At 45.2% G+C, this 12,185-nt stretch overlaps 1 protein-coding gene across 3 annotated transcripts in view; it reads right to left on the bottom strand.

Annotated features, from left to right (window-relative positions):
* Nucleotides 1–105: 105 nt before the first annotated feature.
* si:dkey-206f10.1 (adenylate cyclase type 8) overlaps nucleotides 106–12,185 on the bottom strand; it is a 14,151-nt gene continuing 2,071 nt past the window's right edge. Inside the window, exons 3-21 of one of the 3 annotated variants that reach the window (XM_030345458.1) lie at nucleotides 11,515–12,185; nucleotides 10,893–11,042; nucleotides 10,522–10,652; nucleotides 10,051–10,162; nucleotides 9,603–9,730; nucleotides 9,128–9,286; nucleotides 7,422–7,656; nucleotides 6,757–6,936; nucleotides 6,022–6,122; nucleotides 4,970–5,174; nucleotides 4,669–4,776; nucleotides 4,157–4,314; nucleotides 3,864–3,945; nucleotides 3,384–3,542; nucleotides 3,109–3,255; nucleotides 2,548–2,640; nucleotides 2,192–2,306; nucleotides 1,841–2,043; nucleotides 106–1,382 (exon numbers count right to left, since the gene is read on the bottom strand). The exon at nucleotides 11,515–12,185 is cut by the window's right edge and continues 61 nt beyond it. In XM_030345458.1, the coding sequence (XP_030201318.1) occupies nucleotides 1,167–1,382; nucleotides 1,841–2,043; nucleotides 2,192–2,306; nucleotides 2,548–2,640; nucleotides 3,109–3,255; nucleotides 3,384–3,542; nucleotides 3,864–3,945; nucleotides 4,157–4,314; nucleotides 4,669–4,776; nucleotides 4,970–5,174; nucleotides 6,022–6,122; nucleotides 6,757–6,936; nucleotides 7,422–7,656; nucleotides 9,128–9,286; nucleotides 9,603–9,730; nucleotides 10,051–10,162; nucleotides 10,522–10,652; nucleotides 10,893–11,042; nucleotides 11,515–12,185 (3,353 nt within the window). In that variant the 3' untranslated portion in view covers nucleotides 106–1,166. Of the gene's footprint in view, nucleotides 1,383–1,840; nucleotides 2,044–2,191; nucleotides 2,307–2,547; nucleotides 2,641–3,108; nucleotides 3,282–3,383; nucleotides 3,543–3,863; nucleotides 3,946–4,156; nucleotides 4,315–4,668; nucleotides 4,777–4,969; nucleotides 5,175–6,021; nucleotides 6,123–6,756; nucleotides 6,937–7,421; nucleotides 7,657–9,127; nucleotides 9,287–9,602; nucleotides 9,731–10,050; nucleotides 10,163–10,521; nucleotides 10,653–10,892; nucleotides 11,043–11,514 lie in introns of those variants that run through there. The other 2 variants (XM_030345459.1, XR_003974326.1) reach the window with 2 other exon arrangements.

Raw genomic sequence — 12,185 nt, 5'->3', positions numbered from 1 at the left:
AGCAATCTATTTCTAATTTAATATATTATTAGATTGTGTCTTTAGTTGTTATAATTAAATGTGAATGTAAATGTAAATTATAATAATAATTAATAAATAATTATGTGAAAATGTTAAAACCGTACTGGCAGAACACATTTTTAATAGTAAAAGAGTTTTCCATTATTTAGGTCTTGGTAGAAAGTGGGAAAAATAGTTTACTTAGGAAGGATAATAAAAGTATTTACAACAGAACTACATCCACGTATTTACAACAATGAGGTAAAGAGCATCAGATTTTCGAAACAACCTATAATTAATAGTGACTAGATAGAGATATATAACACAGTTTGTGTTTGTGATTTTGGCATTGAAGACAATCTATAGCCATACGTACACACTTTCTTGACAGAGAGCAAATGTTCCCTTGTAAACTACGTGTGATCATACATATCAAGGCAGAGATTAATTGGCTATTGTATAATGTTTTTGTCAATAATATTATACAATGTGAATATGTTAAACAAAGTTGATGTTTGACACAGAAAACTGTCTATTTAAAGGAAGTAAACACTGTATAAAATATACTGTATATGCTAAATACTGTATATGCTATATAGTTTGATTATAGACTTTTGGTGGCCACTGATCAGTAATGAATGGTGACACAGTTAGAAAAACTGCACAAAATCGTACTACAGATCTCAAAAAGAGAGAAATAACAGTTAAAAAACAGTACATAATCACACATAAGCGTTGGGCAACTTTAGGTAATCAATGATTTGGAAGAGGTTGCAAAGGTTTTCTACAAGTTATCTTGAGGTATTCTTTGTTTTTGGCCTTCAAATCTACAACTCAATGTGTCTATCGCTTAGGTTATATTATACTGTTGTATTATATCTTATTTGACTATTAAATATATGTTGGACTTAGATCATTTGGGGTAAAGAGTATACTGATATGGCATAACAATATTAAAATTGCTTTAAACGTCCTTCAGCACTCAACTTAAAACACAGCATCCCATGAACTGCCCTTCAGTAGGTAAATTGTGCTATTCCATAGAAAGTCTTGACAATACAGTTTAGGCGGAATACGAGGTAGGGAAGAGGGAAAAAAACAAACCATTAAACATGGTATTTTCAGATTGAGATGACCCCTGACCCTTGCACCCTAAGAGAACCCCCTCAGCAGTCAGAAAGGCAGGGCGACACAGTCAGGCTTGGATTAGGCTCCCTCTTCTTCTCCTTGTTCCTGGCCTGCACCAGCCCAAACACCACCTCGGCCAGGGTGTGTCGGGCCCCGGACCGCCTCTTGTTGAGTCTCTCTTTGCGGGAGTGGGAGTTCCTGCTCCGCATGCTGCCGATGAAGTAGGTGCGGACCTTCCCCTTGGACTCGCTCACCTGAAAGGACAGGCACACCGAGAGAGTTAGCCTCCCCTCGCCTGCAGATCCGATTTGTTTTCATTAGGTTTATAGTTATTACGTTTGGAAGGTCTAATCATGAGTAACTATTCAATTTACCATGGAGTCATATTAACAACGGTACGAACAAGAAAATAGTTGCTTGGATGTTATTTGATCCTTTTATCATTGCGTTTTTAATGTTCTGTGTGCTTGTCTTTTCCTGTTATTTTCACAGATGTGCCTTGCTACCTATGGAATTTCCCTTGTGGGACAACACTCATAAAAACGAAATTAACACTCGTAACACACATAAACTTGCACAGCACTGAAACGATGCATAAGCTCATTTAACCCCCCTCATTAATGATAATCAGTTGCACAAGGCATTGCTACTGTGAACATCCAAACTCATTTCCTCCAAGTTCTTCCCTCGCATTTTCACACTATCAACTCACCCCCTTGACGAAAATCTCCCCCCTCAGCTCCAGCACAAAGCCCCAGTCAGCCAGTAGTTTCTTGGTGGCCTCGGGCACTTGGATGCGGCCGTTCACCCCGGTGCTGTCCATGCGGCTGGCCAGATTCACCGTGGTGCCCCAGATGTCGTACTGTGGCTTTGTGGCCCCGATGACCCCAGCAATCACCGGCCCATGGGCGATGCCTGGTCCAATCCGCAATGCAGCATATGGAGACAGGGTTCAACTTGAGGTCATGCGCTGAGGCAAGATGTTAATTTTTTTGGGGGAAAATTGTAAGATGATGATGAAGGCAATATGTGTGTGTGTGTATGTGTGTCATCCACCACTTACCCACACGTAGCTGGAAGTTTTTGCCCGCGTTCCTGTTAATCTCCTTCAAGGTCTCCTGCATGGCTAGTGCGAATAGAACCAGCTCACTCAGGTGGTTCCATTCATACCTCCTCCCCTATGAGTGAGTGTGTGTGTGTGTGTGTGTGTGTGTGTGTGTGTGTGTGTGTGTGTGTGTGTGTGTGTGTGTGTGTGTGTGTGTGTGTGTGTGTGTGTGTGTGTGTGTGTGTGTGTGTGTTGCAAGTGTACCAATATGTTGTGAAACAAAAGAGAAAGACGAAAGCGAAATATATGAAAATGTTTAGGTGACCTTCAATGACGAGTCAATGCATTATTTCACTGAAGGCTGGTGATCCCACCTGTTTGTCTGGCGCCAGACCAGAGGCAGCCATGTAACAGCTGCCGATGGTCTTTATCTTCTCCACAAAGTGGAAGTAGGACTCCTCCAGCAACTAGTCAGTAGACAAACACGAGTCATGCATTTGAACAAATGAAACGAACGAGAGCAAACAAAGATGTACTTAGAACATCAGGAAGGAAACCCCATTAATGTCTATAGATGAACGATGAGTGGAGAGGGAATGGTTTATGTTGAATTAGCAACAACGGGTATTTGTACTGAAATTAATAGACACCTTATATGATCTCTAAATGTATCTCAGAACTGCCGCAATGAAGGCCTCTCTTTTACCACACACACACACACACACACACACACACACACACACACACACACACACTGATACACATATGGCGAAGTCTAGCAATGCATGAGGCCATAGACCCTTGTTATAATCAGGGTCAGTTTGGTTTATCGTTGTCCGTGTCCCTCTATTGGTGATGTGACCCTGCAGTCAACCTGCTATGCAGCCCCACAGCCTGAACCACCTTCGAGGTTTGACCCCAAGGCGTTTGTTCACCTCGTCAAAGCCAGCGATGATCTCATTCAGCAGTCGCAGGCAGTCCACCCCTTCGTGTTTGATCTCTTTTTGCTCGTAGTAGTCATTGAAGCCAGCAATGGAGGCGAACATCACGCCCACTTCCTCGTAGGACTGGGAGTAGAGCTCCTGCATGGTCCAATCAAGACCCTTGACTGAGATACATCGTGTTTGAAGCCAGCTTGAATGAGGTGTATGGGTTGTAGCTGAATGGCAATGGGGAAGGGAAGGCCATGGTTGCAGTGTTGTTTGTGTACCTTGTCATTCTTGCCTCTCTCCAAAAAATGTTGGGCCACGTGTGCTGGTAAAATGTTGTGTAGCAAACACGCATTGTGTTCACGTAACTCCCTCATGTCCTCTACTTCCTGTTGGGCTTGCAGGCGCCACAGGAAGTCCAGCCTGGCCGTGGCCTCCCACTAGAGAATGTTGAGACACAAGAAGAAGAAGAAGAAGAAGAAGAAGAAGAAGAAGAAGAAGAAGAAAAAGAAGAAGAAGAGACTTCAACTGTGGATATACTCACATGGTTCTAGCTGTTTTATGATAAAACAGTGCCATAACCATTATCACCATCATCATCAATATCATCATATCATCATCATCATCATCATCATCATCATCATCATCATCATCATCATAAGTATATTATGTTATATATTGAAAGTCTGTGACGTTTTTAGCAACAAAAAAAAGAGAATCTTGATCAATCAAAGCAAGTTTGAAACAGAATCCAACAATACCTGCCGTCCATTGTAGGAAATAGCGACCAGAAACATGGCCATGAGAAGAATTGAGATTCCTTTTCTCCGCAGGTAGCTAGACCTGTCATTTAGAAGAGTAGGCAAGGATGGAGGGTATAAAAGTAGTCAGAAGAAGTATTATGCTATATTTGTGATTATAAGAATAGTAAGAAAATTAACCTAGACTAAAATAAATAGTTTGTGTCTTGTCAGTTGGTACTTCCCAAAAGGGAATTATGTTATTCCAAAACACTTAAACTGAAACTTGATTGAAACCATCGGCTGCCACTGACCTGTGCAGTGTGTCTTGGCTGAACATGTTGAAGGCCAAGTGAATTAGACAACAGTTTGCAGCCATAGCCAGCAGCAACACTGCCAGCTTCAGCTGGGAGTTGAGACGCAGGAATACTGCGCAGGTCACCATGGCGATCACCCCGCTCAACACGAAGAACTGTCCGGTCAGTCGAGCAGGAGGGAGGGAGGGAGTGGGAGAAGAATCAAAATGAATATGAACTGTGTATTTTTTCAATTATTGAGGTCGGAATACCTTTTTGATTAATATATTGACGAGTTAAAGTTATACTTCACATATTCAAAATTGTACTTGAAACAAAGATCAACCCCCAAAAACAGCAATTGTACTCCTCATGTATTACTTTTATTTTTATTTTTTATGAAGTAGGTTGTCTCAAAATAAACATTAGTTATTCAAAAATGAGAGATTATTTTATTGTGATAGGCAATTACAGTAGTAGTCCCAAAGACACATCCAAACAGGGTTCTGTTATTGTGCGTGAAGACTTACCTCTGGGTAATTGCAAAGGCTAAGTGGTTGTTGGTTGGGGGAAGCAGGGCTGTTTCTGTCTGTGACCTCAGCCAAGGCTGGCTCCTTATCCCTTATAATGCACCACATCTGAAATAACACACAAAACAAAACAAAGCAAGCAAACATAAGAAAACTCTAGATCTTTTTATGTCAACTCCCTGACCTATCTCAAGTAATAAAATGCCTCCCTGTTTCAAATCGAGAATTCTCTTATAACATCTTTGCAAACTAAATTCCAACATTTGTGGGGCAGACCAACAAGCACACCACACTCTCTCACAACCATGTCGAAGGAGGCCAGGCCTAAGTGGATGGCGATGGCGGCGAGCGTGAGCAGGTTGCGGGCGCTGTTGTTCTCGTGGATCCAGCAGCAGGCCTGCTGTAGGGCCCAGGGGGCCCGGCTGAACTCCTCGGCCAGGGCCAGCAGGAGCAGCACGAGGTAGGCCAGCAGGAAGAGGGAGAACTGGAGAACGGCTGGGTACTGCCTGCACAGCAAAGGAGTAGGAGGTGGAGCATGGAGGAAAATAAATACAAACAAGATTCAATATGCAGGATGTTATTTACAAGCGAGCTACAAGTCAATATTTGGAGGGAAAAAAAGCACTGTGCTCCTCAGCCCTCCCTCTCCAAACACCGCCCAGCCTCAAAAAGCAAGGCTTGCTGAAAAAAATTAACCAGACTCTTTATTACACTGCTACAGAGTCTGAGCAATAAGCTAGATCCATGTAGTCTTAAAGCTACTGTCCACACGACAGAATGTGTTTTAGAGCCCTCTTCAAACAAAATAAATTGCATTCTGTGCCTTATCATTTTTAAATCTGCAATACATTACATTTCAAGTAGCTCAGCTTTAAATGACCAAGACATAGCTGTAGTCAATGCTGATCGATCGTTATATCAATAATGTTATATTAACCCATAACTATTTATTCTACAAATTAAAAATGCTGGGCAGCGCATACCTCTGTCTTTGTTTACATGAATCTTACTATCGACACTACCGAGCTACACTACTTTTTGTCACAGTTGTGCAGCATGCTAAATTGGAAGGGCTGAACCTTAAAGAGTGCGACTTTAATCATAATTTTACACACAAGGATGATTTTTTATATAAACGTTCACACACAAAGGGATGTTGTTTGGAAGTGTAGAGATAATGATAAGGGTACACTTTAATTTACTTCAACATAACTTAATATTCAGTAGTAATATTAAATATTATTGTTTACAGAGATGTTGTTTGAGCATAACGGCAATTCAAAGTGCTTAACAAGTATCGATACACACAAGAACAATGAATACGCTGATTGGTCAGTGCGGCTGTCTGTCTACCTGGGGGCGGGGATAAGGGCCTGGGCAGCCATGAGGAAGAGGAGCATGATGAAGGAGCAAACCAAGTTGGAGTTGAACATTTCATCTCTCATCTGGGAGAACTGGAGGGGAAGAACGAACATGAGCACGTATTGACAAAGACACAACTGAAACTCAAAGCACACAAAATATTCCCACAAAATGAACTTTTTTACAATTCAATTAATTGTTACCTAAATAGAACATTTCATACAAAAATAATAATAGTTAACAAAATAATAAAAAATATATATAAAATAAAATAAATAAAATAAAGTAATTCATAATAATTAACAATCGTGAAAATGCCATAATGAAGCAATGAAACTCCATCACACTGGCTTCTCGTAGGCCATCTCAGGCTGATCGATAAGTACAGAATGGAGCCCCCACCGATCCCTCCAACTTCCCCCTGTAGCCTTACTGCTAGTAAGACTGCTCCAAAAATGAGGTTCATATCACACCCATCGATCTGCAAATAATTCTTTGTTCACAATCACCCAAAGTGTGTACAGTCGCATGGCATAGCCTATTCACAGCTGGAATAGACAGAGACTCTCATTTTATAGCATTTAGCTCCATCACCCCAGTGCTTGTCTACACTGCCCAGCACTCAGCCCCCGGTGTCCAAGCCTGGTACTGCAGTGTTTTTCCCTGTCACATGACAGTCAACAGGAGTGGTATACCTCTATCTCTATGTAACAGCTCTGGCCTTACCTTGCTCTCGATGTGTGTGTCCTTGAAGACCAGCGTGAAGGGGGCGATGTGCTCCTGGTGCATGCGGTCGCCGCTTCGCACCTGGATGGCGTGCTGGATGCGCCTGTTGATCTCCTTTGCGGTGGACTGGCGCGGGTTGGGCAGCTGGGCCAGGGATCCATTGGTGAAGGAGGCCAGGATCTGGAGCGAGGGTTCAGAGGCCTTCATCATGGGTTCATGTCAGAACATTAGATCCAATTGTGTTGGATGATGGAATGAAACTCTAGATGAAATTCTTGGCTGATGTGTAGAGTGAATATATTGAATTAACCGGGCCAATCCAAAGATTGACATGGAAAACATATTATAGGGTAATCAAAGGGATACAAGCACCACCTTCCAAATTCATTTGTCAGTTATGGATGTCATGTTGCCTCTACTCTGTACATAAATGTATTTGAACTGACTTTGATCGATAAATCAAAGAGCTTCCCTCATATGTTCCAACAACAGCACTGCAACAAGTAAATATTTGACTGACAGGTAGTGTTACTCATTGATCAACACAGGAGCACAGTGGAAAAACAAACCCCATAATAAAGACAGTTGGACCTGAATCCATATTGAATAACTGAACACAATGCATGACTCTTTCCCATCTGCATGATGTCCTGCCTGCTACCTACACAGTTCATATCGGTGATGTTCCCAAAGGGCAGCTCAGGGTTCCACGTGCGGCTCGCCTTAGCGGTTTTGGTGCGCTCCGTTTGTTCGAGGGGGGTCCCATTCTCTTTAGGACAGACCAGGAAGGTGTCGATCTTGTGCTTACGAAGAAACTCGCTCCTGTCCGCTCCGTGTCCCAGCTCGGTCTGGTAGACCCCGTCCAGGCAGTCCAGCGTGGCCCGGGAGATGTGGATGCGTCTGGACGGGAGAGGGAGAGGAGCAGGGTGGAGGATGATGTGGTAGCATGAATAGCATGATAAAGCATACAAATACATTAACAAAACCTGGCATAAAATCACTCATTTAGTATGAGGTGGTTTTGTTGTCCAAGGCGACATACATTGAGGAATAGATACAAGACACTCAGGAGAAAGTATTGGTTGGGTATCTTGCTAAAGGATGCCAAGGTGAGTCTGTGTAGATCAGGGAGGTTGAACTCCCTTAAGGTTGTGGTTCATAATAAACCAAATCTCGTATCCATCAGACACATTATGTAATAGCAGAATATCTTGGGGGCAAAGGGCCTGGGCCGGACACCAAACACTGAGCGGGGCGGAATCACCTTCCAGAAGGCGATTTCTACATTGGTGTACATACATTTATTTCTACAGTGGCCAGTACATAAGGGGGTGATTTGAAACCTTTACAGAAACCTTTGATAAGAATGTTGGTTTCCCTTCAGAAAAAAGTATTCTACTGTTGTGCGCATTTGTGGCCACTGTTAGCCATGCGCATATAGATTGCTGCCTCCAGCAACATGATTGCTCAAAGCAATAGGAAGTGTCTGCTTAACTATAAGGGGCCTAGTGGCCTAGTTTAGCATCTAGAGTCCCCCCAAAGTTATTGTGGCAACTACAATGTGGGAGTGTGTGTGAATGATGGCTCGTTCAGGCAGCCTCACCTAGCCTAAGTCAGACTGATTGGAGCCTGGGGCTGGGTAAGGCTGCCCACCCGTTGCGCATTGAGTAATAAACGTGCACAGGGTACAGCAGACATCACCACACACTCAGTGAGAGATCTGGGGGACCCCCGTTAAAGTCACCTAGGGGGAGCCATCTAGGTGGCGGGCAGCACGCGCAATGTTACACACAATGCTACACAGCCAGTGTAACGTGGCCTGGTGCTCCATGTTGCCATGCAGGAGATCTCACTGTGAGTGTGTGTGGTGATGGCTGGTTTAACCTGTGCACGTTGATCTCTCAATCCAAATGCCCCAGGTGTGCAGCAACACCCATTCCCAGAGTCCAATCAGTCTGACTGAGTGTAAGTCTGACACCCCACATACAACTATGAATATAAAAACTAATTATGCCGTTTTTTCTCCTCAGACTTTTGTATGCCTACTCTGATGTTGTTGTACGCAGGGCTGGAGTTGAGACTACCTTGCTGAAGTCCAAATCAACTCATTGGTGAATCAAGTCCGATCCAAGGCCGAGACCATTAACCTTTACAGCTGTGGTTGTCCTCAGCCACGCAATTTCAACCTGATGAACATTTGCTTCAAATAATTTAAATCCTCAACATAGTAAATGGAATCACTGAATGAAATATCACTACACTCAAACTATACTGCATAACATCAATCTACAGAACACAGCAATAGGAGTCATCTTTCACAGTGACCAACTTGTTACGGACACAAGGCCCGGCCCTCCGGTGCCTAACCCACCCAGGGATGCCTCCAGCCTCCAGCATGTTGGCGATGCCCACGTCCCAGGACCAGACGTCAAACTGCCACTTCTGCAGGCCCAGCACCCCGCACAGCACCGAGCCCGAGTGGATCCCGATCCGCATGTCCACGTCGTGGTTGAGCTGCTGCCTCACGAGCCTGAGCGGGAAAATTGAGGAATACTGTGTGTTAATTAAGAGACAAAGGGTGACGTCCCAACTTTTTAAATTTCCTTTAAGCATGTGTCTGAGGCGAAGTGTTACCAGGCTACAGAAATAAAGATAAGAGCCATCAGAAGCTAAGAAAGATGCTAAGAGATGATGTTTCATTTGTTATCTTTACAACACTATTGCTAACCATCGCTTCGGCAAATAGACAAATTTCATATGTTCAAGACAAATTAGGTGGAGTTATAAGAGGATGACCATGACTTCTCGTCATGGTTCTGGATGTAGCCGATGGGAGAGGGCCTTACCGGATGGTGCTGATCATGGCCAGGCCCATTTCCACGCAGTAGCGAGCGTGGCCACTCTGGGGCTCAGGCACCCCGGACACACAGTAGTAACAGTCTCCCAGGATCTTTATCCTCATACAATGGTTTTCCTGTTCAAAGATACAAAGAAACCAGCAAAGCATTGATAAGGCTGATCTGGTGAGGCCTAAATGTAATTTTTAATTTGTTGAAATGAACTGATTACATTTGAGTGCGGTATCTAATAGGAAACCATTTTCTTATGTTGAAGTTCTCTCACTTTTTTTATAAACATATTTAAGCATGCCTTCAATTAACTGGATTCCCGATTTTTTTATATCCTTATTTTATAATCATATTATAAGCTTGTTGCCCGCTTAATTAAAAATGACCTCAACTGGTCTTCCCATAACTAAGCTATGCAACCCGATGTAAAGAGCCGTATCCATACCTCTGCAAGCCGATCGAAGCGGCCAAACAGTTCATTGAGTACTTTGACCAGCTCCTGAGCAGAGAGGTTCATGGATAACAGGGTGAAGCCCTTGATATCAGCAAAAAGGATACTGCGGAGAACAGAGACTTCATTAATGTGAGTGTCTGTGTGTATGTGCGTGTGTGTGATTGTGCGTGTGTGTGTTTGTGTGTTTTTGGCTGAATGTGCGTGTATTCACAGAGAGAGAGAGAGAGAGAGAGAGAGAGAGAGAGAGAGAGAGAGAGAGACAGAGAGAGAGAGGAAGAGAGAAAAATAATGTTCATGTGTGTTTGTATGTGTTTGTTTATGCACATGTGCGTACAGTGGTATGAGTAAGTGTTTGTGCACGTGTGTGTCCATCAGTGTGTATAACCGTGTGCTACTGTGTGCTACTGTGTGTGCGTGTTTGTTCATGTGTGTGTGGTTGTTTGAGCTAGTGTGTAAATATACCTGACATCTTTGTACTGGTGGATATAGATCTTGTGAAATTCCTGTGTACTGAGCTCATCCCCTAAAGTGCTCATATCAGCTATCATCTCCAAGGCAACAAAGGAAGGCAGGATGGACAGCACCAGACGCTCCTGGTTCAGATCAGACAAAACATATGAGTGAATCACTGAATCACACAATCTATCTGGGTCAGGAAAGTCAAAGAAATGGATGACAAGAATACATTGGCCATAAATACTAAACCAATACAAAATGCAAAGATGGTTATTCAAATTCCACAACAATTCGACTGAATGTCCAAGTCGGTAAGTGATAGATAATCATGGACCTATCTTATTAGGGTAGGTCCCCCAGGCGGGCCTCCCACCTACCTGTCTCTGGTTCTCTATCTCCAGTTTGAGGCGGCCCTCGATGCAACGACGGGTCTCAAGAAAAACCTGCCGTTGGGAACGGTCTGTCAGATAGTGGATGAATAAGCCTGCTGTGTTCATCCCAAAGTAAAGCAGGCCTTTGGCAAACACCTGTGTGGGATAACAATAAAACACAGTCGCTAATCCATAACAGTACTCCGTCTGAATGATGAACAACTGATCTAGATGGGATCCAAAGTTCAATTTCTGTATGTCACCAGAGTAAATCTGTGTGCAGACCTTTTGCCTTTTGCCACCTGCTGCAGGAGGGGATCTAAAGTCTCAGTTATGGTTCCATGTCGACGCAACGCAATGACCACGCAGACGCTTCGACGCAGTCGTGCACCTGATTTGGTTCTGCGTCAGGTTTTAGTGAGCGGACCAATCACAGCCCTTGCTGCTGCGGCGCCTCGACGCAAGGTTAACATTTTCTGGGAGGCTCCCGTCAGGCCCTTGGACGTAATGGTTCCGTAGACCCCCTTGCGTTGCGTCAACGTGGAACCATAACGAAGCCTTCAGAGTAGAGGTAGAACTAAATCAAAAGACGACACGGAGCACCACTGTCCCTCCAGAGGACCCCCACCTGTCTCAGAAGCAGGGCGTCGTGGTAGCAGTGCACCGCCTCCGCCCCCAGGTGCAGTGCCGACGTCAGGGCGCCGGCGCACATGGCCCACAGCAGGGGCAGCGGCAGCAGCGTGTACGTGGCGAACAGCGTGAAGAGCACGTACCCCGAGGGGTCCCGCTCCAGCCCGTACCCCAGCCCCCCCAGCCCCTGCGTGGTCTGGGACAGCCAGCTGGCCAGGCCGACGTAACGGAGCCACCGCGGCGATATGGAGGCCTTGCAGGTCATCACCACCACGCACAGGGTCACGGCGAGCGCCATGAAGAGGGCCGTGAGCCACCCGCGCAGCTGGTCCGGCGCGGCCTCCGGCGCCAGCGCCAGGTACAGCACCAGGATGTGGAGCTTGGCCACGGCGTCGATGACGTTGGCGACGGCCAGCGAGCTGCGGCGCTGGTGGGACAGGTGCTGCTGGTACAGCTTCTCCAGGTCCCCGGACTTGAAGGTGTGCCTCAGGGTCGGGATGAAGACGCCGCGCACCGCGTGGCCCCAGCGCACGAAGAAGTCTGCGTCGCTGACGTAGCCGCCCGCCAGCGGGCTGGCGTGCGGGCTGGAGGAGCTCTGGGGGACGGGGAACACGCGGACCGCGGAGGACCGCCGCTTGGAGCCGCGCGAGGCCTTGTCGCGGATCTGCC

This window comes from Gadus morhua, chromosome 21, assembly GCF_902167405.1.
Source record: "Gadus morhua chromosome 21, gadMor3.0, whole genome shotgun sequence".
NCBI lineage: Eukaryota > Metazoa > Chordata > Actinopteri > Gadiformes > Gadidae > Gadus > Gadus morhua.
The sequence above is the reverse complement of the archived record's forward strand: the minus strand, read 5'-3'. Positions and strand labels throughout refer to the sequence as shown.